Source organism: Xiphophorus maculatus, chromosome 23, assembly GCF_002775205.1.
Source record: "Xiphophorus maculatus strain JP 163 A chromosome 23, X_maculatus-5.0-male, whole genome shotgun sequence".
NCBI classification, from domain to species: Eukaryota; Metazoa; Chordata; class Actinopteri; order Cyprinodontiformes; family Poeciliidae; genus Xiphophorus; species Xiphophorus maculatus.
Genome location: NC_036465.1, coordinates 25,786,243 through 25,808,509, shown reverse-complemented (window position 1 = coordinate 25,808,509; position 22,267 = coordinate 25,786,243). Strand labels below are relative to the sequence as shown.

Here is a 22,267-nt window from a genome sequence, read left to right as displayed (position 1 = left end):
AAGAAAAACTAAAAGCTCATGTCTACATATCAAAATACATTGAAAATAAAGTTTGCTTCTGAAATTCAGATTTCTGGTTTTTGAATGTCAGAAAAGTAAGGCCTGAAAATCCAAACACGATTAAAAAAAAAAAAAGAAGAAAAATGAGAAAAAACAACAACAGAAAAGCCCATCCCATCCATTAAGATTGTATTTAAACCATTAATAAATCCGGTTAATTGGTTCTTTTGGTGTCCAAATGTTGGAATGTTTACATCCATGAAAACATTCCATCTTTATGCGAGACAAAAACCTTAAAACCAGAGTGTCTCGGCTTTTTGTATTCCCTTGAAAAAAAATAAAAGATAAATTGTCGCTTGAGTTTCCGCTCAGATGTTTCCTAACAGACGACTCAAGAAAAAAAGAAAATTCCAAAGACCTTCACCACGAACGTGACGAAACGCCGAGCGCCGCCGCCTGGACGTCTTTTCAAACGAGCCTGACGACGAGTCAACACAGGAGTCGGAGGTTTTTATTACACAGTTTAATCAACACACAAAGCTCAACGAGCCTCTCAGGTAATTCAATATACAGAGGTTTTGTGCAAGAAGAGTGGGTTCTCCTCGCACCCAGAGCCCAAGCCAGTCCCGTAGCCATTTCAGATGTTAGCCGCTAAATTTGACAATAGCAAAAAGGTAAAAGAGGGCAGGAGGGTAAATAGAACAAAAAAATAAAATAAAATAATAATAATAAGAGGGAAAGAAGCAACCTAAAAGAAACATGGGGCAGAGAAAGAAAAAATAATAATAATAATAAAAATAAAACATAGAAAATGCTTAAATAGCTGGTCCAGAATCTCCACTTTGAGAGTAAAGGGGGAAAAAAAAAGAAAAGGTGAAGACAGAGGGGTGAGGTGGGGGTAGGGTTACAAGCTGTGCGTGCAATGTGTGTGTGCCCGTGTGTATGATGGGGTTTTCACCTGGGTGGAGAGCGTGGAAAGGGGAGAGGAGGTCAGGGGAGAATGAGGAGAATGAGGTGTGTGAATAAATTCAAGTCCTTTCATAGAATCCAACAGAAGAGCAAAGTAGGCCATGAGTTTTTTTTTTTTTCTTTTTCTTTGTTTTCTCTCTCTCTCCGTTACACACAGCCTGCAATGACTTGCGCAGTTTTTCATATTTTTTTTATTTTATAAAATACAGAGTGCCCTTCGACTCGCGTGCGAAAATTGCTGTCTTGAATCGACGCCTTCGCAGATGGAAATTTCAACAAAATGAGAAAGTCCCCCTTTTATTTTTTTTCCCAAACCCTTCTCACCCCACCCCCTTAAAAAAAACAAAAAAAGGGGGGGAAAAAAACAAAAACACAAAGATCCCCTCAAAGTTTTGCAGTTTCTAAAGAGGAATGCTTTAGTAAAAATGGGGGAAAAGGAGGGTGCAGGCATGCAGGAATAAGGGCTATATATGGTGGAGGAGGCAGAGTTTTTTTTTGGGGGGGGGGGGGGCGACAGCCCAGCCTGCTTGGATGTCGAAATGGAATCAAACGAGAAAGTGGAGCGATGGGATCCAAAAAAAAAAAAAAAAACATGGGGATGGAAAGAGTACGGTCAAGAGGAGACATTTTCTATTTCAAAGTTGACAGTGTACACTGGAGGATGGGCAGATGAGCTGGGGGGCAGGATGGAGGGGGGAAAGTCAAACAGAGAGGGAGTGGGATGGGGGGGGTACAGAGGGAGTTTTACAGGTGCTGTGGTGAAGGAGGGGCATGGCTCAAAGAAAGCACTCCAATGGAAACCAACAAGATCTTGTTTTTAAACTTCTCATTTGTTTTGTATGGGTTTTTTTTAGTATTTGTTTGTTTTTTTGTCGTTTTTTGTCTTTTCTCTCTCTTTACATCTGAATCTCCCCCTAACCTTACGTCGTAGAGGTGGTTGGCCATGTTTCTACCCCCCAGCACTACATTGCATACTTTTGTGTCCATTCCCGGGCTATTTTGTTGTACCTGTGGACAGAAAAGAGAGAAAGAAAAACAAACAAAACAAGGTTAGTTTTGTATTGTTCATGTTTAAACTTTCCTGCATTCTAAAAAAAAGAAAAAAGAAAGCAGAAAATAGCTACGACTTGGTAGCAGCTGCCAAGTGGTTCACACGTCAAATAATAGGGAAGTTGAAGCATCTAAATAATCTGAACACATTTAGGTTTGATTGTACGCCGGAGTGTTAGGGCCACGCTAACAAAAGGAGAATAATAAAATCACAAGAATTAAGTCGTACGAGAATAAAGTCATAATGTTGCATCACAAAATCATAACACGAAAGCAAAATGTGGAGCGTCGACAGGAGCTTCTGTTCGGATGTGCAGTCAGAGCTGAGAGTGGTAGGATTGTGACATGATGAGCTTCAGTGACAGACTTCTTCATAAGTTCATAATCATAATTTGCAGCCATTGCTTGCGTCCTGATTTAGAGCGTCTGGCTTCTTCTAGTGCAGAATTATGACGCACGTCTCGCGTCAAAGACGTAAAAGTCGGACGAAATGCAACGTGACCGTTCAGACTGTTGAAAAAAATCGCAAACGCATTCGAATTTGTAAGTGGCACAGAGTGGGTTTTTTCTGGGGGAGTGAAAGGATCAGAATTGGGTCGTTGAGACTGAAGGGAAGAAGTCCGATATGAGGAAAGATGGAAAAAAAAAAAACATTTGCCTGTGTGAACGTAACCTAGGTTAAATATTTTGAGTCCTGTTCTTTGACCTTCTTAAAGATAAATTAAATTTGATTGAAACTGGTTGTGGCAGGTCAAAGATTTACAAAACCAGAAATGGACATTTTGCTAGAAAAATTCTGATCCGGGCATCTCGGTAATAAACGCACGGATGGTTGACTAGATCTAGTAAACGAGCATGAAAAACTATCTTCATGCTAAATGTATATATGCTTTTTTCGGTCAGGGATGGTTTCATTTGTTCGACAGCTTCCTTGATTTTTTTTTGTTGTTGGTATTTTCTAGAACTGGCTATGCTCTTGAGAATTAACACTAAAGCTAAATAGACAAACACTTTTAGCCCAAACCCAACTGTGAGCCAATGGTGTCCTCAGTGTGAAACGCTCCTAGCACAGCTACACGGGCCTGTCATCTATCCATCTGCACTGCTGATCGTCACAGATGCATGAAAACTGAAACAAAATGGATCCCGGGAAAACGAAGAAAAGACAAAAGAGAAAAAAAGAGAGACGACAGCGTACTTTTCCCTGTCAGTCTTGTAGATGCGGGCGATCTCAGGTACTAAGGGGTCGTCCGGGTTCGGGTCGCACAGCAGGGAGCAGATAGACAGGAGAACTGAAATGAAACGCAGGAAAACAATACGATCGTTTCACTTTTGACGCCATTAGCAGAAGTTACTGTCATAAACGATAATATTGTTGTTTTGACACTATTTTCTAGTAATATAATGACAATGGCATAATGCAAAAGATTAACGAACTTTAAATTCCAATGAACATTTAATACTGGAACTGGAAGACATTTTAGATATCCAAAACAAACAACAGAAACACTAAAATGAATTATGAAATCCCAAAGGTCAACAAAAGTGCCCTTCAAAATAAGAAAGGAAAAGAAAGGGCGGCGGGGGAGCTCATTCAGACTGAAGACTTTTGTTATCCAGTTTTTAGTAGAAAGAGAGCGAAAAGGGAAAAACAACAAATCATGCAAATGGAGATTACCGAGCTTGTTTTACTTTATCATGTGATTAGCTCATGTGTTGCTTACTGTGACAGGATATAAAATCAAACAAATCATGCAAAAATCTGCCATTTAAAAGAGGAGCTCAGCAAGAGGACAGTACAGCACATAGGAAGTAATTTCAATGGAAAAAAATACTAAAACTGAAAGGAAACGGCTGCTTTACGTCGTCAGCTTGCAGAGAGCAGCTCACCTTTGGAGATGGTGAGAGCTGGAGACCACTGTGATCGCAGAATGTCAAGACAGATGCTGCCGTTGCTGTTGATATTTGGGTGGTAGATTCTTGTGGTAAACGCAACCTGGAAGCAGAGAAACGGCGCCGTGAGGAGGGTATGCAACAAGCAGCGCGGGAAACTATGCCGTCGTATTTTTGGTTGTGTTTGTTTTTGAGGAAGTCTGCACAACGTAAGGTCACTTCAGTCACGCGGCTTCTTTACGCACACGTCTCTGCGTCTACGTCCTAGTTACCTTTGGCGGTTTGAAGGGGTAGTCTGTGGGGAAGTGGATGGTCAAGAAGAAAACCCCGCTCTGGTAAGGACTGTCATTCTAAAGCAGAAAGACACATTCTGGTTGAAAGAGTAGCAAAAAATGTCTGCCAAAGTTGACGTTCTACGTAGAGCTCATGCAAAACTTAATAAGGAACATTCAAGCAAAACAGTCAGAGGCGAGCAAGTGAATACTTACAGGTCCCATTATTGTGGCTTGCCAGTGAAACACTGCAACAAAAACAGAAGTTGGTTATGAAACGCAAAGAATATAATGTTAGAATGAATAAGGTCGCATGTTTGTTCAACAGGAAGCCTGGAACTCACTCCAAATACTGCTTTGGTTTATATATATATATATATATATATATATATATATATATATATATATATATATATATATACACAAGACAAGTAGATTTTAAAAAGTACTCCTGCTAAAGGTGTTATGATGTGCAAAAGAGTGTGACAAATATGTAAAAAAAAAAAAAAAGTGTCCAAGCACCGTTCTGCCTGCGAAGATGTGTCAATCTGAAAAACAACAAAAACCCACAAAAATTTTGCATCGCAAGAAAAAAAAACAAAACAAAAAAAACAGTCTTTTGTAGGTTGTACGGTGGTTTATTTGATGTCGGATGGCAGGAAATGACACACAGATGGCAACAGTGTTAAGGCTGATGTTTCTCATGGTGAGGCATTAGCGTCTTAAAGAAACCCAAAACTCGCTTCAAATCCACACACAATCAATAAAACAAACTAAAACATTCCCCAAGAGAGTTATATTTTTTAAGTTTTGAGTTGTTGGGTTCATGATTTAGTTGTTATTTACTAGCATGAAGTGATTGACAAATCATGCTTGCGACATAGTGACTTGTTATTGCACTGGAATGAAACGCTCACAAAACACTTTCGTTGAAATTTCGTTGAATTGGGCAAAAGTAAGCAGTAGAAGTAGCGGTGCTAAAACAAACCAAATAGACATCAGAGACGGTTAATCTCATCTTGATCGCTGATCAGCGGATACAATGCTGAAAAATCATATTTTGTTTTTCGAATCGAAACTACAAACTCTCTCCGTTTTCAGTCTCTAAATGCCCACAGATTTTGCTACGTCTCAAAGTTGAGGACAGTACAAGTCAGATAAAGGTTAGGTATATAAACTTTGACAAACAATATTAGAAAATTAGATAGATTCAAAATTATTAGCTATATCAGTATTTTTCCCCCTCTTGTTTTAGTCTTTAGAAAATAAACAACTTAAGCAACTATCGCTGTGTTTCCATTAAAAATGTGCACAAAACTGCGGATATTCTGCTAATGTCAGAAATAAAAAGTATAATTTCACAACTTTTCTAAATAAGACGAGTTAAAGTAACTTGTAAATAAGTTTGCTCACACAATAAGTCATCAAAAAAAACATTGCGCGCCATGTTCCAACCACCACTTCCTGTCGTCTTCTTCATCATTTCCGACAGTAGTAACATTCTTTTGAAACACACCAATATCAATAGAGCGGAAAAACCACAAAAGCAGCAATTTTTTAAAAATTGCCGTGTTTTTATTAAGCATATGTGTTCTCGTAATTCCAATTTTCGCTATAAGGTCAATAGAAACACAGCTAGTGTTGCCAGATAAACACATTGTGCACTTTTTCTTTTAACAGGTAAACTATCTTTACAGCAAGGAAAGACCATATATGCACTTCCACACGAGTACAGTGTTTTTAATAATAATAATAATACTATGGTAAATATTTAGCACAAAGGACCGAGTTGAAAACAAGAAGCTTTCAAGCTCTAGGAATTGGTGAGGCATAATACCTGAACAAGTCTCAACTCTCAAACATGAAACAACGGCGTGGGAGTCGGTCCCAGGTGTTTTAGTCATGATAACCATCAGCTCACCCAGGTAGCGTCTGCTGCAGCTTTACAGGTACAGCACAGTGTGTGTGTATGTCAAACTCTGTGGATTTGCATAAATCAGTGGGCTGATCTAGCTTGTTCTTATGATTATAATTCAGTCAACAACACAAAAACTTTACATTATGTGTCCTGTAAAGCTAAAACGATGGAATTATTGATCCCTTATTGCTTTAAATTACTGGCGTTTCTGGAGGTTTCCGTTTTGTCTGAACTGACATTTCCATTTTTTTTTATTGTTTTAAAATTTATTATTATTACTATGGAATATACCTCATGTAAGCTCATTAGAGCAAACGTTGACCATCACACAAATATACCAAAATAAAAATATTCTTGCATTAAGCCAGTAGTTTCTAATCCAACAGAGAACAAAAAGATAATTCCCCGTTTATGAATTAAACCACTTTTTCTGGCGGTCACCATACCAAAATAAATTATAGATAAAAAACAGCGCCATTTTGTGAAAGTCTTCAGTATTTGACCTAAACATTACAGATAAGAGTCAAATATGATTGGTCGTCAATTGACTAGTATATTAACACATCCATTCAAGAATCTACTATTCTCACAAAGTCCTAATAAATAAATGTATAAATGTTTGAGCAGGATGTAGTGTGGCGTTAGAGAAAATGCTGCCATTTGACTCGGTGTGCCACTTTGCATACGGCCTCTCTGCCCTTTCACGGTTCAGTTTGGATGTAAATGAACGGGTCTGGTTTTCAGTGAGGACTAAAAGTGATTCGACTCATTTACTTTACACGACAAAAGAAAATCCTCCAGATCAAATATCTTCTTTGACGCGTTGCTTAATCCGCTCAAGTCTGTGTTGCTTAGTGGACAGTATCCACAAATCCATACGTGCTTAAATGAGGTATTGCGGTACGGGTCCGAGAGGCCTGATTCGGTTACGTTTACAGTGAAAGACACGGCAAGTCCAAAGTCAGAGAGGTAGGTCGAAAATAAATTCCATTAGATGATGAAAATTGTTCGGTATCACACTTTTAAAAATTAAAAGGCCAGCTGAGAACCAGACGATGCTATTTTGAGCTCTTAATTAACCGATTATCAGCAAATCAGGGGACTTTTACAAAAGCAGCTTTGGTAATACGAATACCTGAACCTGCCAGAAATAACGCCAACCAAATACTTAAGGAGTCAATCACTGCTCCGATATGCAAAGACTGTCAACGGAAGTAAGATGGAGATTTTTTATTTTGTTTAAGCCAATTGTGTCGAGACAGGCAGCTCTTAAGACAATGACTAACTTTGAGGCGTTGTGTGATTAGGTGGAATGGTTTGGGGGCATAAAGGCAACTACCCGAAACCCTGCTTGTATCAGACAAATTGGTTTCTCTTTGCGTCAATACATTGGTTGTTTTAAATAAAATTCTAAAAAACAATACAAGAAAAAAACATGGGATTGTAAGACCCTGATAATATACTAGTAGTTTGATTTTTTACTAAAAACATCTTTCGAGGAAAAACCTTAATTCAGTAACATTACTGTAATCTCAGCTCCTGGTGTCAAAAGTGTAGGAAAATATCTAAAATTGTGACTCCAGCAATGACGGATTGAACTACAGGGAGGAAAGAGTCTGGTATTAAAAAAAACTGTAAATCCCAGAATGCACTGCATTCACCCACTTTGCTAATATTTGACGTCATGTTAACAGAAGCTCTGTGACAGAAGTCAACCTCTTACATGACAGCTCCTGATTTGAAGGAGACATATTTATTGGACTTAAAGGCTAGACTCCCAGTTAGCCGCTAGCGAACAGTTAGCGACTAGCCGAGCCGCTAACTGCTCACTGTTGTTTCCCCAGCCGAAGTTTTCCACAAAAGCTTCGGCTTTGTGGATAATTCTGAATAATTTACAATTGCGTCACTTATGTGGTGAATCCTGTTCGACGTCAATGTGCTTAAAAACTTTTCATAAAACAAAAGTAAAAGGTTGTGTCTGGGCAGAGATAAACTAGCTTAAGAAAACTACTTGAACATCGGTTTTGATATTCAAGTATCGGTTGAAGTGTTAAAGTTTTGAGTGATTTAACACTTCATTAGGCCTGTGGTATTATTAGTGTTTTATGATGAGTCATTATAATTATGCGTGAGCTTACTTCGTTTACCAGAGTTAACCTTCCCTCTCTTTTCAATGGCCTATAAATAGTCCTTAAAACATGCTAAATGTCTGTTTTGTTAAAAGCTAACCGTGAGCGAAACTAAGGTAACTGCTGAAGCTAAAGCTAACCAAGTGCTCTCGCATTCATGTCACAGTCAGCTGTATCAAATCGCTGGCGCTCATAGACATTATTGGTATTTACGGTGCTTAAAGTACATTGTATAAAACAGCAAAACGCTTCTTTAAGTCTGTGTAAGCCACCATTTTATCAATCAATCAATCAAATTTTATTTGTATAGCACATTTCAGCAGCAAGACATTTCAAAGTGCTTTACATCATTACAAACACAGAATCACAATGCAACATAGAATCAATCATTAAGTCAAGTTACATTAATAAATTTGTAACTGATTACATTTCAAATACAATCCTAAACAGGTGGGTTTTTAGTCGAGATTTAAAAGAAGTCAGTGTTTCAGCTGTTTTACAGTTTTCTGGAAGTTTGTTCCAAATTTGTGGTGCATAGATGCTGAAAGCTGCTTCTCCTCGTTTGGTTCTGGGAATGCAGAGCAGAACCAGAACCGGAAGACCTGAGAGGTTCTGGAAGGTTGATACAACAACAGCAGATCTTTAATGTATTGTGGTGCTAAGCCGTTCAGTGATTTATAAACTAACAACAGTATTTTAAAGTCTATTCTTTGAGCTACAGGGAGCCAGTGGAGGGACTTTAAAACTGGTGTTATGTGCTCTATCTTCCTGGTTTTAGTGAGAACGCCAGTAGCAGCGTTCTGGATCAGCTGCAGCTGTTTGATTGATTTGTTGGACAGACCTGTGAAGACGCTGTTGCAATAATCAATGCAACTGAAGATGAACGCATGAATTAGTTTCTCTAGATCTGGCTGAGACTTTAGTCCTTTAATCCTGGAAATGTTCTTCAGGTGATAGAAGGCCGACTTTGTAACTGTGTTTATGTGGCTCTGGAGGTTCAGGTCAGAGTCCATCACTACTCCCAGGTTACAGGCTGATCGCTGGTTTTCAGTTGTAATAACTGAAGCTGTGCATTGACTCTAGATCGTTATGCGACATTACACACTCTGAACCAAACATCTTGGAAATATATAGTGATATTTTCTTTTATTAATATTATTATTTACTTTTATTGTTATTATTATTGGAGCCTTGTAACAAAATTGATTTCAATATGTACCTTTTAAACGTACAGTTGAGTGATAATAAAGTATGTGTACGTCTAAATTAAATAAATCTCCATGGTGACTGATCAACAGGTTAAGAATCAATTGTCCAAATAGTTTTTTTGATTTCTAATTCTGCGAGTTACATTACTTTATCGCAACATTACTTTATCTTCCCTTCTGCTTTGCATTGTGCACTGAATGTTTGAACCCATACCAATTGTTTTCAGTATTAAAGCTGCAGTAGGTAGCTTTTATAAAAGAAAATTTAATATACATTTGTTAAGACTGCGGCATATATGTCATGCCACTATAATAAGAGACAGATAATCTATGAAAATGATAACAAAACCAAGTTCCTCTGGCTTTTTCCAGTGATTCTGCCGTCATCTGCAGAAACGCACCGCTCCCGATCAGAAACAACCAATCAGAGCCAAATGTAAACGAAAGTCTGAATAATTCACAGTTATGTCACTCATGTGGTATGATGAGCTCTCTCATTTATTGGAACCTCACCCAGACTTTTAAACTGAAGTAAAACAAAAAACAAAAAATGGTGGACAGATATAACTTCAAGAAAGCAGTTACTACAAATTACTTGAAGCAAGATTAGCAAAATCCCAGCTTTATTGACGGAAAGGTTAAAATGAATGTCCCATAGCGCGAAAAGAAAAGAGAACAATACGTCGCTGTTTTGAGAAACCAGTCTGGGTATTTCCTGGATGTGTTTACACAACAAAAAGAGAAATGCTTCCTGAATTTAGGTCAATGCACGGGACTCAGCGCTGATACTTTCATTTTCCTTTCCAACGGACACGGCCTGAGCTTTATGTTCAGTCTGCGTTCCTACTTTCAAAGTTGTGATCAACAAAGTTAATGAAGTTAATTTTGGCCTCGTTGTGAGTCTTTACATTAAGTAACAACGCATTAAGATGGACTTCAAAGGGGAGTAGGACAAATTCCTGCAGCTAGTTTCTATTTTTAGGTTGACTTGGAACCACCAGATTACAGAGTTGGGCGCTAGATAAACTAGCTCCAGGTCTGGTTCGTAACTCACAGATTCATAATCCAATCAAATAAAGTTCTGGACACCATTTGGGGCAGTCGACTGATGAAGTATGACACATTGAATCCCAGGTTCCAAACAAAATAAATATGAGTGACCCATTTACTGGAGTTGTGTAGGAATATTTCTTTACAGCAGATTATTAGTAATTATAAAAGATTACTTTAAAATGGTCTATCATGACTTTTGCATGACTGGCCAAATTAAATCAAATCAAAATTACGATGAAAATAAGAAGGTGCTAAATGATGGCAAATTATATTATTGTATGGTTAGCTATGTTTATGAAGGTTTAAGCTGAGTGTTCGGACAGATTTTTATTGCCATGTTCTGTTAATCAGTGAGTGGCAAGGAAACATAAAAACCTGCTTTGAGAGTCATAGGAATAGAATATAAATAAGGGGATGTGGACATGTTGGCGAAAAAAAATTAAGCCAAGAAAAAATCCAGGAGAACACAAAGCTTATGTCGTTATTCTGGGTTTTAACACCTTTTGTCATCGTAAATGTTGACATTTCTGTCTGCAGACTTCCTTAAAAGCTTCGGGTCTCGACCAGATTTCTCCGCTTAGAGCAGTGCTTCTCAATTCCAGTCCTCAGGCCCCCCTGCTCTGCATGTTTTAGCTGTACCCATATTTCAGAACAGCTGATCCAAATGATTGCAGTACCTGTTCTGCAGCCATCAAGTACTGCAGAAGCCTGTTAATCACTCATAGATTCAATCCAGGTGTGTGGCAGCAGGGAAACACCTAAAACATGCAGGGTAGGGGGGCCTGAGTACCGGAATTGAGAAGCACTGACTTAGAGGAACATTTGTTGTTTTTTTTAATAAAAGTTACCCGCTTTACCGGCAGCTTTAAGAAGCTTGTAGAATTTTCTGCGTCTACATCATCTTACAGGACAAGTTGTACCTTTCATAGTTACCAATACAGTAATCGTATGTTTGAAGCTAAAGTGGGTTGACAACACCTTTAGGGGAAAGTGGTTTTCATCCTTGTTTTTATAATGTGTTTTAGCATCTATACAGTCACAATAAACATTAAATCAGTTATTCGCATGATAAATTCAAATGAGTGCGATAATTTCCACTTGCGTGCTTGTTTGTGTAATCTATAAAGCGACGCTGCCCTTTAATATTATTTAAATGGCGCCATTTTGAAGAATGCTGCAAACATTTGGCACACAGTACAAAGAAGCTAGTTTGCAATTTCTTTTTTTGTCACGTGTGTTAACTGGCAGATTTGCCTTTTTCCCCGTCTGAGCCACATTATTATTAACATGCTTTTTCTTCATAATCCATTTAATTTATTGTTTTGTTTTTATTTATTTTGGATACCTAAAATGTCTTCCTGTCCCAGTGTCAAATGTTATTTGGAAATCAAAGTCTATCAATCATTGAGAGGACGTACTTGCATTATTATGACTTTTTGATTATATTAGTTGAAAATTGTCTCAAAACGACAACATTATCGTTTATTGCAATAATTTCCGGCACAATTAATCGCCCAGCAAAATTTGTTATTGTGATGAGCCAAGGCTAGAGTCCCGTGAATTTACATGTAAATGTTCATTAATAGGTATTGTCGCACTTTTAGAAATAAACTTGAACAATTAAGGGGATCGTGTAAAAGAATGGTATCCATAATTAAAAATCAAGCAATTTATAAACTCTCAACTTTAAGCAAAGGAAAAAGTAAACCTGACCAAATGTGTTACTTTTTTTATTTTTATTGGTAATATTTGATCCTCCAATTCACCTAATCGTTTCTGTGTGTTGTCAGCTGCTGTGAGACTTTGTGTTTGCAAGACAGAAAGTCAGTTTGGAAAATCATGGTGATAAATCTTAAAGGAAAACTTCCCTCCATTTACATTACTACAATGCTTTAACCTCAATGCAACTCACTACTGGTGCAGAATTAAAATACTTTATTAGGTAAAGAAATCTATTGCACAGTATAAGTACATAAAAAGCTTGCTCAACATTTTAAACAGACTGTCAAAACAGGTTCTGTTCCTTACTTGTGTCTCAGAAGAACTATGCATAAACGTTATAGAAAATATAACTGATATTGCGGGACAAAATCACAATCTTACAGCGTGAATCTCAATCCAAACCCAACTCATTTTGATCAGGTCCATTATTTTCTAAGGCTTGATTCCTTTGAACAGATACTACACTGTGTACAACAGCATAATATGCATCCAAACCTGTTAGCACACCAACAATTCCCATCTGTTCTTACGCAACAAAATTTAGGATGTGCATAACTCTGAATGCACAGTCATTCCTTTTTATGATGACGATGATGATTGTTAGATTATTATTATAACTTTTTTTTTAAATCAGTACAGATTTTGACGTCTTAACTTACTGTCATCTCCTACTGGTCCTGCAGAACACTGGGCTGGAGGGTCCCGAGCCAAGTCATTCAACTCCTATGACAAACAAAACAACAACAACCAACAAACAAAACCATTTTTTGGTCACATTCTGCTTCAGAGTTTCGGTTAAGGAATAGTAAAATAAAACTGAAATAGAAATATAATCAATTTGAACTTAATTGTTTAAGTACCCCAGTTCAAGTATCCACTCTGAAACTGCAGATTGCGATAAATAGTGCAACGAGAACTTGTTCATCCCCTTTAACATGAGTCTACTATAGCGCAGTAAGCTTTGATTAGCGCAGTAACAGCTATTACGTAACGTCATTTCTCCGGATATCGAGGCTGCACTGAATAACCTAAAAAAAAATTAAAAAAAAACATAATAGTATGACAGCATATTTTTTTATGATCACGTATAGTCGTAATAAACGATGTGTGGCACGGCGCAACATTACAGTGGAAAATGCTACTTTAGCATACGAGCTATCTGTTGAGGTTCAACAGTAGCACAAGGATGTCATGTTAAGACAGACTCCGCTTGCTGCTCGGCTACATTAAACATGTGTTAGCAGTACTGAATTACAACAGAAAATAACACAATAAAACGTGTAGCTTAGAGAAGTAGTAAAAAAAAAAAGCTGAACAATTAAAAATAACGACGTCCTGCTCTTTATTTCATAGCAACATGCGATCAAAGGCAAACCAACAAGCAAACGGGCCCGTTTCCACAACGTCAAAAATTATTAGCATTATACAACCAGCTATCAAATACTTCTTTATGACTACCTCATCCTTAGTGTACAAGGAACAACGAAGTGAAAGACGCACACAACACGACTAGCCTTCATTAGAATTGAAAATGTGCCGTCTGTATAAAGAGAGCAGCTACAAGGGTACACAAGGCTAGCTGGCGCTACACCAATCGTTACCTATGAGATGATACAGTAATATATACCGGTAAAGAAAAAATAATTGCAAGACGTAAACATTTTGACGCCAATAAACGGTCAGCTGTGTTATTTACTAAGCACCAGCGTCTTTGTTGAGCTATGGTTAGCCTTGCCGTTAGCTGCTTAACATAAGAGGTATCTGTCAAACCAAGTTACTGCATTTTTTTTTTCCTTTCAAAAAAATCTGTCAGACAGCTAGGCTGCTGTATACAAGTGCTCCTCGGGATATACGTTCAGTCTCAACCGAAGAAGCCATTCTTGTGTGGATAACTACAAAAAAATATTGTTAAATACGGCTAGCTAGCATAAAGCGAACGTTTTAGCTTCCCCGAATTAGCCAACCACCGGGATGACCACCACCAACAGCTAGCACGCCGCCGTATTTAATAGCGTGACACCCGGAGATGTGTTAAACTTCAGGTTAACGTTAATATCCGACATAACGAGATTAAATGTAAACACAACGTGACCCCACGGAAAAAAGGACCGGGAGGAGCTACTCCGTCAACAGCCAAGTTGGCCCATTTCAAGCGGCTCCAGTTAAGAGACGACGGACCGCTGCCATCACTACCGTCACCAGCCTTTCGCCGATCCCTCGTCGGCACACGAAACTAACTTTAAGGGCTTTTCGTAATGTTTAAAACGGCTCTCGGCACAATAAACTCGTCGGACAAGCGTCTGAATAGCAGCCGCGGTTCACAATCCGCAACAAAACTGCAAAATCCAGGGCCTCGCCGTTCACTTCCTTACCTTGTGAATTCTTTTCAGAGCCATTGTTGTGCTAGCGCTTCTGTCAGGGAAAACGTGCGATTAAAATGGCGTTTGGTGAACCACGTCGTCCGTTGGTGGAAACTGCAGCTCAGGGAATCATAAAACACCGTCTCTACATACACCGGTCACCGTGTGTTGCCAAAAGGAGCCGCCGAGGAATATTTTGAGGCGAAACTGAAAGATAGAAGGAGTAGAACCGCGGTCCTTCCTCCTACTGCAGCGGCTACCAAATCACTGCGGCCTGCCTGCGCTCCTGTGAGCTGCAACAAGAAGAGCACTTCCGGACAACTCTCTTCACAGTAAACGCGTTTGTTTGTTGTTATGGTGCTTTAAAAAAAAAAAAAATCAACTTATTTATTTATTTTTACAAAATGTACACTATTTAATTTTTTTAACACCACGAATTAAAATGAGCTAATATGAAAACTTAAAGTTGATTATCCATTTTAGTAGTCTAACTTTTACAACTTTTACAGACACAATTGGAATAAATCTCAAATGATTGTTGGGGTTTTCTTTGACACTGGAAGACCTACAGAAAAAGTGACACGAAATATTGACGTGGGATTCAATTAAATCTGATTCCAATTCAGTAAGAACGATTTCGAGCCTATGTAGTCCAATAAAGTGCTGTCAAACCCAACGTTATAATTTGCAAACACCAATTTCAAAACTTCGAAAGCAAAACCGGCAGTTTGAAGCTCGGTAGTCTGGTTCCTCATTGAGTGACATTGAATGGGATGTTTAATACTGCATTTATATTCAATTGCTCAAGTAAATAAACAAATAAATAAGTAAGTAAATAAATAAATAAAACTTGTGCTTTGCTGCCAGTCAAACATTTAATTGAACTCTGCGTGTTCACGAGCGCTTACAAATAAATTTAAGCGTACATGAACAATATGTAGATAACCGAGGTTAGATTTATTGCTTGGGCTGGGGAAAAAAGTGCATAAATGAGATGGGTACATTTATTTATGCATTTATTGGTTAATACATAAATGCATCGTGTTAATCGCAAAAGTAAGCAAATCAATACATAAAAACAGGGTCCCCCCCCCCCCCCCCCCCCACCCTCATTCATCTGCTTGGTTAATTTTCATACAAAATTTTGTAACGTTAGCTAATTCCGTGCTTGAGTGGTCATGAAGATCTCTGTGTTTTATTTTGAAAGTCCCCCAGCAGATAGTGAAGCAGTGCTTTTTTTGTTTTGTTTTGGGTTTTTTTTTTTTTTTTTTTTTTTGCGCATCTGTCATTGCGCTGCCGCTCGGTAGCCCTCCGCTCCGCAGATTTGCACGCTTTGCTGCATCCAGTGCGCCTGAGCAGAGAGCTGCTGCTGCTGCTGCTGTTCTTTGGACGCGGAGCCAAAATGATCCAAACAGCGTTTTTTTTTTTTTTTTTTTTTTTTTTACTAAACTCCGGAGCTGCGGTGTCGTCTGGCTTCGCTCGCTCAGCGGGGAGCTTTGTGTTTACAGTTGTAACTGCTACGTCACCAGACGGAAGGAGTAATCCCGAACAGGTTCGGTGTCAGCAGAGGATCCTTAGCTGAACGCTGGGTTCAAAAAAGGTCAACCGGCTGCGATTGGACCTCGGATAAAATCTTAATGATTGTAATATTTTTAAAAGAACAGTACGGTCCTTTTTGTAAACCCCCGTCAGTGGATGATAAAGCGATAAAGTGAACCAAATAGCCAAGCGAACAGTTTACTTGTAAGCACTTTTGGAAACTCCGATGCGTAGTCTGATGGCAAAGCAAAGTGTTCTGTTGAGAACATCCAGAATAATCTAATCTTATATATAAGACACGGCATGACTACAGTTCAACCGCAGAATCAAAAATTGTATATGCATGAAGAACAAACTTGTTTTCGAGATTTGAAGAGAAGCTAAAATGGGAGAAATAGGATCTCTCTTCTTAATTCAGATTTCCGACTGCAGTTTCTGCTGAATTTCCGAGGTTCATAATAAATATATTTACAGATGTCCAACCTAGAAGTAATAAATACAAGGGCTTTTTTTTATTATTATGTCACTCCTGAACAGAATACTTTTATTCACTTTTGGGAATGCTGTACGGGCAAAAGCAGGACCTCCAGGAAACACGTTGGACATAATTAGGAGTTTAATACAATCTCATGTCAAGGTTCCTTACCTTAGTACCGAGGATCAAAATGATCCTTGAAAAATACATTTGTCTGTCAAAGGGTTTTGTTGAGTATGGAAGCCCGTTTCCGCCACTCATTGTTTTTTTAAAATTTATTTACATATTTATTTACAAGCAGGAAATTAAATATTATCTATGCTTTTATGTCTTCAAGACATGTATGTAGTCTAGCTAATTGATTGGATTTAATTGATTGAATTAATGGAAAAATACACCTGAATATCGTCAACATAACAGTGGAAATGCACGCACGCACACACACACACACACACACAGCACAGACACATATATATATATATATAGCAACAAGCACTCAGTCCTGTGGTACTCGACAAATTATCTTAAAGTTTGAATATGTACAGTTGGCATGAACAAACTAGAATCTATCGGATAAATATAATGTAAACCAATCGAGTGCCGTTTCCCTGATCACGATAGACCTGTTCAGGCTCTTCTAAGAAAATAATGTGATCACTTCTACCAGTACAGACACAAATCCTTTTTAATGAGAATACCATTAGTAACTTTCACCAGAGCTATTTCAGATCTGTGATGAGTTTTGAAACCTCACTGAAACTCTTCAGTTTGTCATTGTGGAAATGAACGAAAGGCTGTGAATACACATATCACTGAGACTGTTTGGTTCTCTATTTTTCATAAATTTGTAAAACACACCAAACCTTTTTTTTTTTCTTTCTTCCCATACAGTCATAATTGTGTGGATAATTTTTTGGGGAACAAGATTATGTTGAAGCAGTTTGGAGTAAGGCCTGTAACACAACAAATTACGGAAAAAGTGAAGCGGTGTGAATCCTTTCCAGACACACTGCACCTGGATGAAAACGGGAACTCAGACGAGCTTCATTTCCTTGAATCAGGTGTTTCGTAGCAGCAAAACGTCTAAACAATGAGGACAGTGTGCTTTCATTACGGCTGCAGAAACCCCTGGACTTTCTGTCTCTAACAAGTCATGAAAAAAAAAAACAACACACACCTCCAACTTCTCAACTGGAAGGAGAGAAACCTTTTTGCAGATTTGAAATCGTGACTCTTTCGAACCGCGGAACATCCTCAAAATCGGAAACCAGCTCCAGGCTCGTCCCCGCGGAGCTGGACGAGGCCGTAAAGTCCTCTCCTGCTGCTGGTCTAATTCCTGTGAGTGTTGGCTGTTCTCCCTGCTCTTTGTCCACCCATGCTTTCCCAAGCTGTCACTTCTTGTCTTATTGTCAAACTCGGCCGTCACTACGGCCCTGTGAGTGTGCAGGTTTGCAGAATCAGCCGGTGTCTGGTGCTTGTCATTTAAAGCGCGTTGCTATTTTTGCTGCCCTCTCGTACCCTCCACCTTCACCTCGCTTCACTCGTCCAGGACGGCCAAATTCTCCATAAGCCGTCCGTTAGCTTGGTGTCAGTTTAAACTGCCCAGGCGGGGCCGGATTAACAATCGTCGGCTGGAAACCGTTTTTGGTGCCCCATTCACTAAATAAAAAAATATGTTGATAATGTAAATTACAATACTTTAATAGGTAGTTATACATATGACTGTGTATGACCTGATGACACCAACTAATGACAGTAGGTTTAATACGTCCCTTGGCCAGTAGCTCCATGTATTTCATGTAAAATATGAAATGTTCAAATACTTGAGTATTGTTTGTATACATGGCAATCCCAAAATATTTCTATCACTCAGCGGATATGGGCCTATGACCCCTGTACAAAGTACAATGTTTGCAAATAAAATTTAAAAAAATAATAATAATCTGTGGGGCGCTCCAAAAAACTGGCGCCCTGGGCTACTGCCACTGTAAGCCCTTTCTAAAGTCTGGCCCAATATGTGAGCTGCACACAGAAAGCAAAAGTAGCACCTGGGTTAGGAAAAGGTTCAATACTGTGAGAACGTGGTTACTAACTCTAGATTTCAGTTGATAATGTACAGCAGCCGCTATCTGTCCATATTGTGTTGTAATGAACCAGCATAATGTTTTACAGGATAGCAAATGAGACACCGCTCAAAGGAGACATTTTGAGAGTGTGCTGGTGTGTGTGAACACAATACCAAGGAGAAGAGGGAATGAACTAATAATCCCCACCAGTCTGGCAAAGAATTCATTTTAATTTTTCAAAATATTTGAACAATTTTACAGTGAGGACGTTTGTTTACAAATGGATGACACTGAACTCAGCTGCTAGTCTTCCAAGTGGCAAGGTGCCCCAGCAAATTTAACTCAAAATCAGAAAACTTGTAAAAAAAACAAAACAAAAAAAACAAGCTAAGAGTTACAACCCGGACAAGAAACTTGGCTGGAATGTTAAATAATGAATTTTATGACAGCACAGTTAGAAAAATACTGAATGAGTATGTGGTTTTCTTTATTGGAAGGCCTACCTAGACAATGCCTCTTCTCTCTCAGAAGTGTATGGTAACATGACGTTGCAAAGTTGTGTTTCAATCAACACAAAAACGTCTGGAACACTGTCCTTTAGAGTAGATCAAGTTGAGATGATTGGTCAATGCACAAGTGCCACATTTGGAGAAAAAAAACAAACAGCAACTGTCATAAAGACAATTATGACAACAGAAAACAGTGTACTGTTTTTCCGTTTCGTTTTTCTGAAGCAAACTTGAAACTGCTAAGCATGGCGGTGGATGGATGATGATTTGGGCTTGTTTTGCAGCCTTATGGACCTTTGTCCTTACAATCATCAAGTTGTCCTCTGAACGTCAATGTTTTCTGGAATCAAAGTTAGGCCATCCAATAGCTGAAGCTTGACCTCAGCTATTGAAGGTCAATCCAAAAACCAGTGTTGTATAAAGTACTGAAATCTCAGAGTCAAGTAAAAGTATAGGTACCTCTCCAAAATATGACTTTGGTAAAAGTCGAAGTCACTGACTGAAATGTTACTTGAGTTAAAGTCTTAAAGTATCTGAAACTTCTTGTACTTAAGTATGGAAATTACTGTAAAAATGGATGTACTCAAGTAATGTAATGAAAAGTACAAGTAAAAAGTAAAACAAGGCAAATGCAGTTTGAATGACATTTTTTATATTTTGGTAAACTTGTCAAATACACTTAAAATAATGTACACAACCAAGTGCAGGCAAAATTAAACCTGCTAATAGATATACCTGCAGGCATCATTTAGTTAAGAAAATTAGGTGCTTTACCTATAGCACAAGGTTAACTTAACCTGCTTTACAACTGAACCAGCTTCTTAGTAAACCCTCCAGGACAGAAAATACAAAGTTTTTGTAAACCTTAAGTTTTCCCTTCAAGTAAGGTCAGTGCTGAAAATGAGAAAAATAAATAGTACAGAAAATGCGGCCAACATGAAGAGAAAGAGCTGTTACGATTACTCTACTTCACAAATCAGTGAATCAGCCAATGCTACAGTCAGTAGGTGGTGCACACAACTGGTCATTATGCAAAAGAAAAAAAGAATTGGGAGGGAAATGCAGCTTATTGGCATCTGTAAACCTGGTTTTGAACTTGCATGCCTTTCCTATATTTGTTAAATTTAGTCTAAATTGCTATTGCTATGGCTTCTGTCCCCCTTGAACAGAGGAGTCTAGGTAGCCTGCTACAGTCAACATTAGGCCTCAGCTAAATACACCACGTGTGGAACTGAAACAATGCCAAACAAAGTTCATTTATGGTCAAGATTTCACAATACAGTAGTGTCTAGTGACCAAGCTATAGTTACTGAAACAGGAGGATTATAACCATTTCATAAGACGTTACCTCGATGTGTTTCTTCAAGTTGGACGGGGAGTTTTTGTAAGACAGAATTTCCACATCTTCAGGCAGGAATAACATAAACTGCATGCGGTACGACGAATCTTTAACACCCACGAAAGAGTGTATTGTGTTTAAATAAGGCCATGGGCTCTCGTCACCAGCTGGTGGTTCCCCTGGAGCCGTGTCCGACGTAGTTGCAGTCGTTGTGGTCTCCGTCTCCTCCTCCAAGTGGCTGCTGCTGATTGCGAGACTTGCTTTGTGTTTAATGGGAGAAGCGAAACAGGTGTATCCTATTGGTGGTGATGAACAAGCCCAGGCAAGTAGGCTACGGACTTTGTTCGGTAGCCTGCTTGCTACTTGCTAAACAGTAGGTGGGGTCAAAACACCTTGTTTCTCTCTCTCGCTTTTTTGTAACGAGTAACTAAACCACACATTGAAAATGTATCGGAGTAAAAGTACGCAATTAAGTTCGGAAATATAGTGAAGTAAAAGTGAAAGTCATCAAAAATTTTCATACTCGAGGAAAGTATGAAGTACTCCAAAATATACTTAAGTAAAGTAGTGAAGTATTTTTACTTTGTTACTATACAACACTGCCAAAAACAGCAGGAAATCTTCAACAGACTGGCAGAAAAAGTAAAGAATCAAGGTGTTGTACTGGATCAGTCAAAGTCCAGACTGAGATCTCAAGAAAGGCGTGCAGAAATGAATCCCTGTAGCTAATGCAATGTCGTGAAAAAAAAGGGTCAAATTTCCTCCACAATAATTTGAAAATATCAAAAACCTTTTGGTTTAACAGTTGAACCTAAGTGCACCTAATCAGTTGCATGATCTACAAAAGCATTTGCAACTTGCTCAAAGGAATGAGAAACTCCTTCTTTGACGTGCAGAAGTGACACAATAATTTGAAGATTGAACAAGTAGTTTTAAGAGTTTAAATTCTGTTCTGAGAAATGCACCCAAACTGAGAAAAACTGCAAAAATATTTAATATTTAAATTTTCTTATCTTCAAACCCTTTATCTGTCATGGACCCAGGACCCATGGACTTTCCATATTGAAATGTGGACAAATTACACTTCCTTGTGTGTTGTACTGTCATTTTTATGGTAAAATTCTGGTAAAAATGGCTACCGGTAACTTACCATAAAGTTTTTATTTTTATTTATTTATTTTTTTACAATAAAATGTCAATGTGTTATACAGTCCTGCCGTGTTTTTCACTTCCGTAGACTAATCTTTACGGTACATGTGTTGTTTTTACAGTAAGTTGCTTAGAGAAGTTTGCAGTTCTGAACTGCTAAAGTCACGGTTGTCAAGACATTCTGCCTGAGGCAGTATGAGCGTATTTACTACGGCAAAACCACATTTTCATTTTTTTATTTTACCATATTGTAGGAAATACGTTATTTTACCGTATATTGGGAAATCCACTAAAATACTGGCAATTTTGGTTGCCAGAATTTTACCATATAAAGACAGTAAAGTTCTGGCAACCACAGCTGCCAGTATTTTACCATAAATTAGAGCCTTTTTTCTTTTTTTTTTTTTTTTACAGTGTAGCTAATGCTACACTACTGCTAAAGTCGGCATTAGTGACAGCAAGATGAGCCTCTTATTCAAGGTCGACAAAATATTTGGTCACCTTCCTGAAATAATGGCAGAAGCTCCATTTTTTATATAAAAGGGATATTGCCAATAATAATAATAATAATAATAATTTAATTAACCCCTCCTTCTTTCCAAACATGTTTTTGACA

General features: G+C 38.3%; 1 protein-coding gene across 1 annotated transcript; it reads right to left on the bottom strand.

Annotated features, from left to right (window-relative positions):
• Positions 1-507: 507 nt before the first annotated feature.
• On the bottom strand, positions 508-14,883 carry ube2d2 (ubiquitin conjugating enzyme E2 D2). Its single transcript, XM_005811111.2, has 7 exons — positions 14,587-14,883; positions 12,874-12,937; positions 4,401-4,432; positions 4,185-4,262; positions 3,910-4,015; positions 3,218-3,311; positions 508-1,977 (listed from the first exon to the last, which is right to left on the bottom strand). The coding sequence occupies exons 1-7, from the start codon at positions 14,608-14,610 to the stop codon at positions 1,932-1,934; spliced, it is 444 nt and encodes a 147-aa protein (XP_005811168.1). The 5' UTR covers positions 14,611-14,883; the 3' UTR covers positions 508-1,931.
• Between the last annotated feature and the right edge of the window lie 7,384 nt (positions 14,884-22,267).

Excerpts from the sequence above, each read along its gene's own strand:
- ube2d2 (XM_005811111.2), bottom strand. The coding sequence starts at position 14,610 with ATGGCTCTGAAAAGAATTCACAAG. Across the intron at positions 12,938-14,586 it reads CTCTGAAAAGAATTCACAAG|GAGTTGAATGACTTGGCTCG; the intron begins GTAAGGAAGTGA and ends TGTTTGTCATAG. Across the intron at positions 3,312-3,909 it reads AGCTCTCACCATCTCCAAAG|TTCTCCTGTCTATCTGCTCC; the intron begins GTGAGCTGCTCT and ends GTTTCATTTCAG.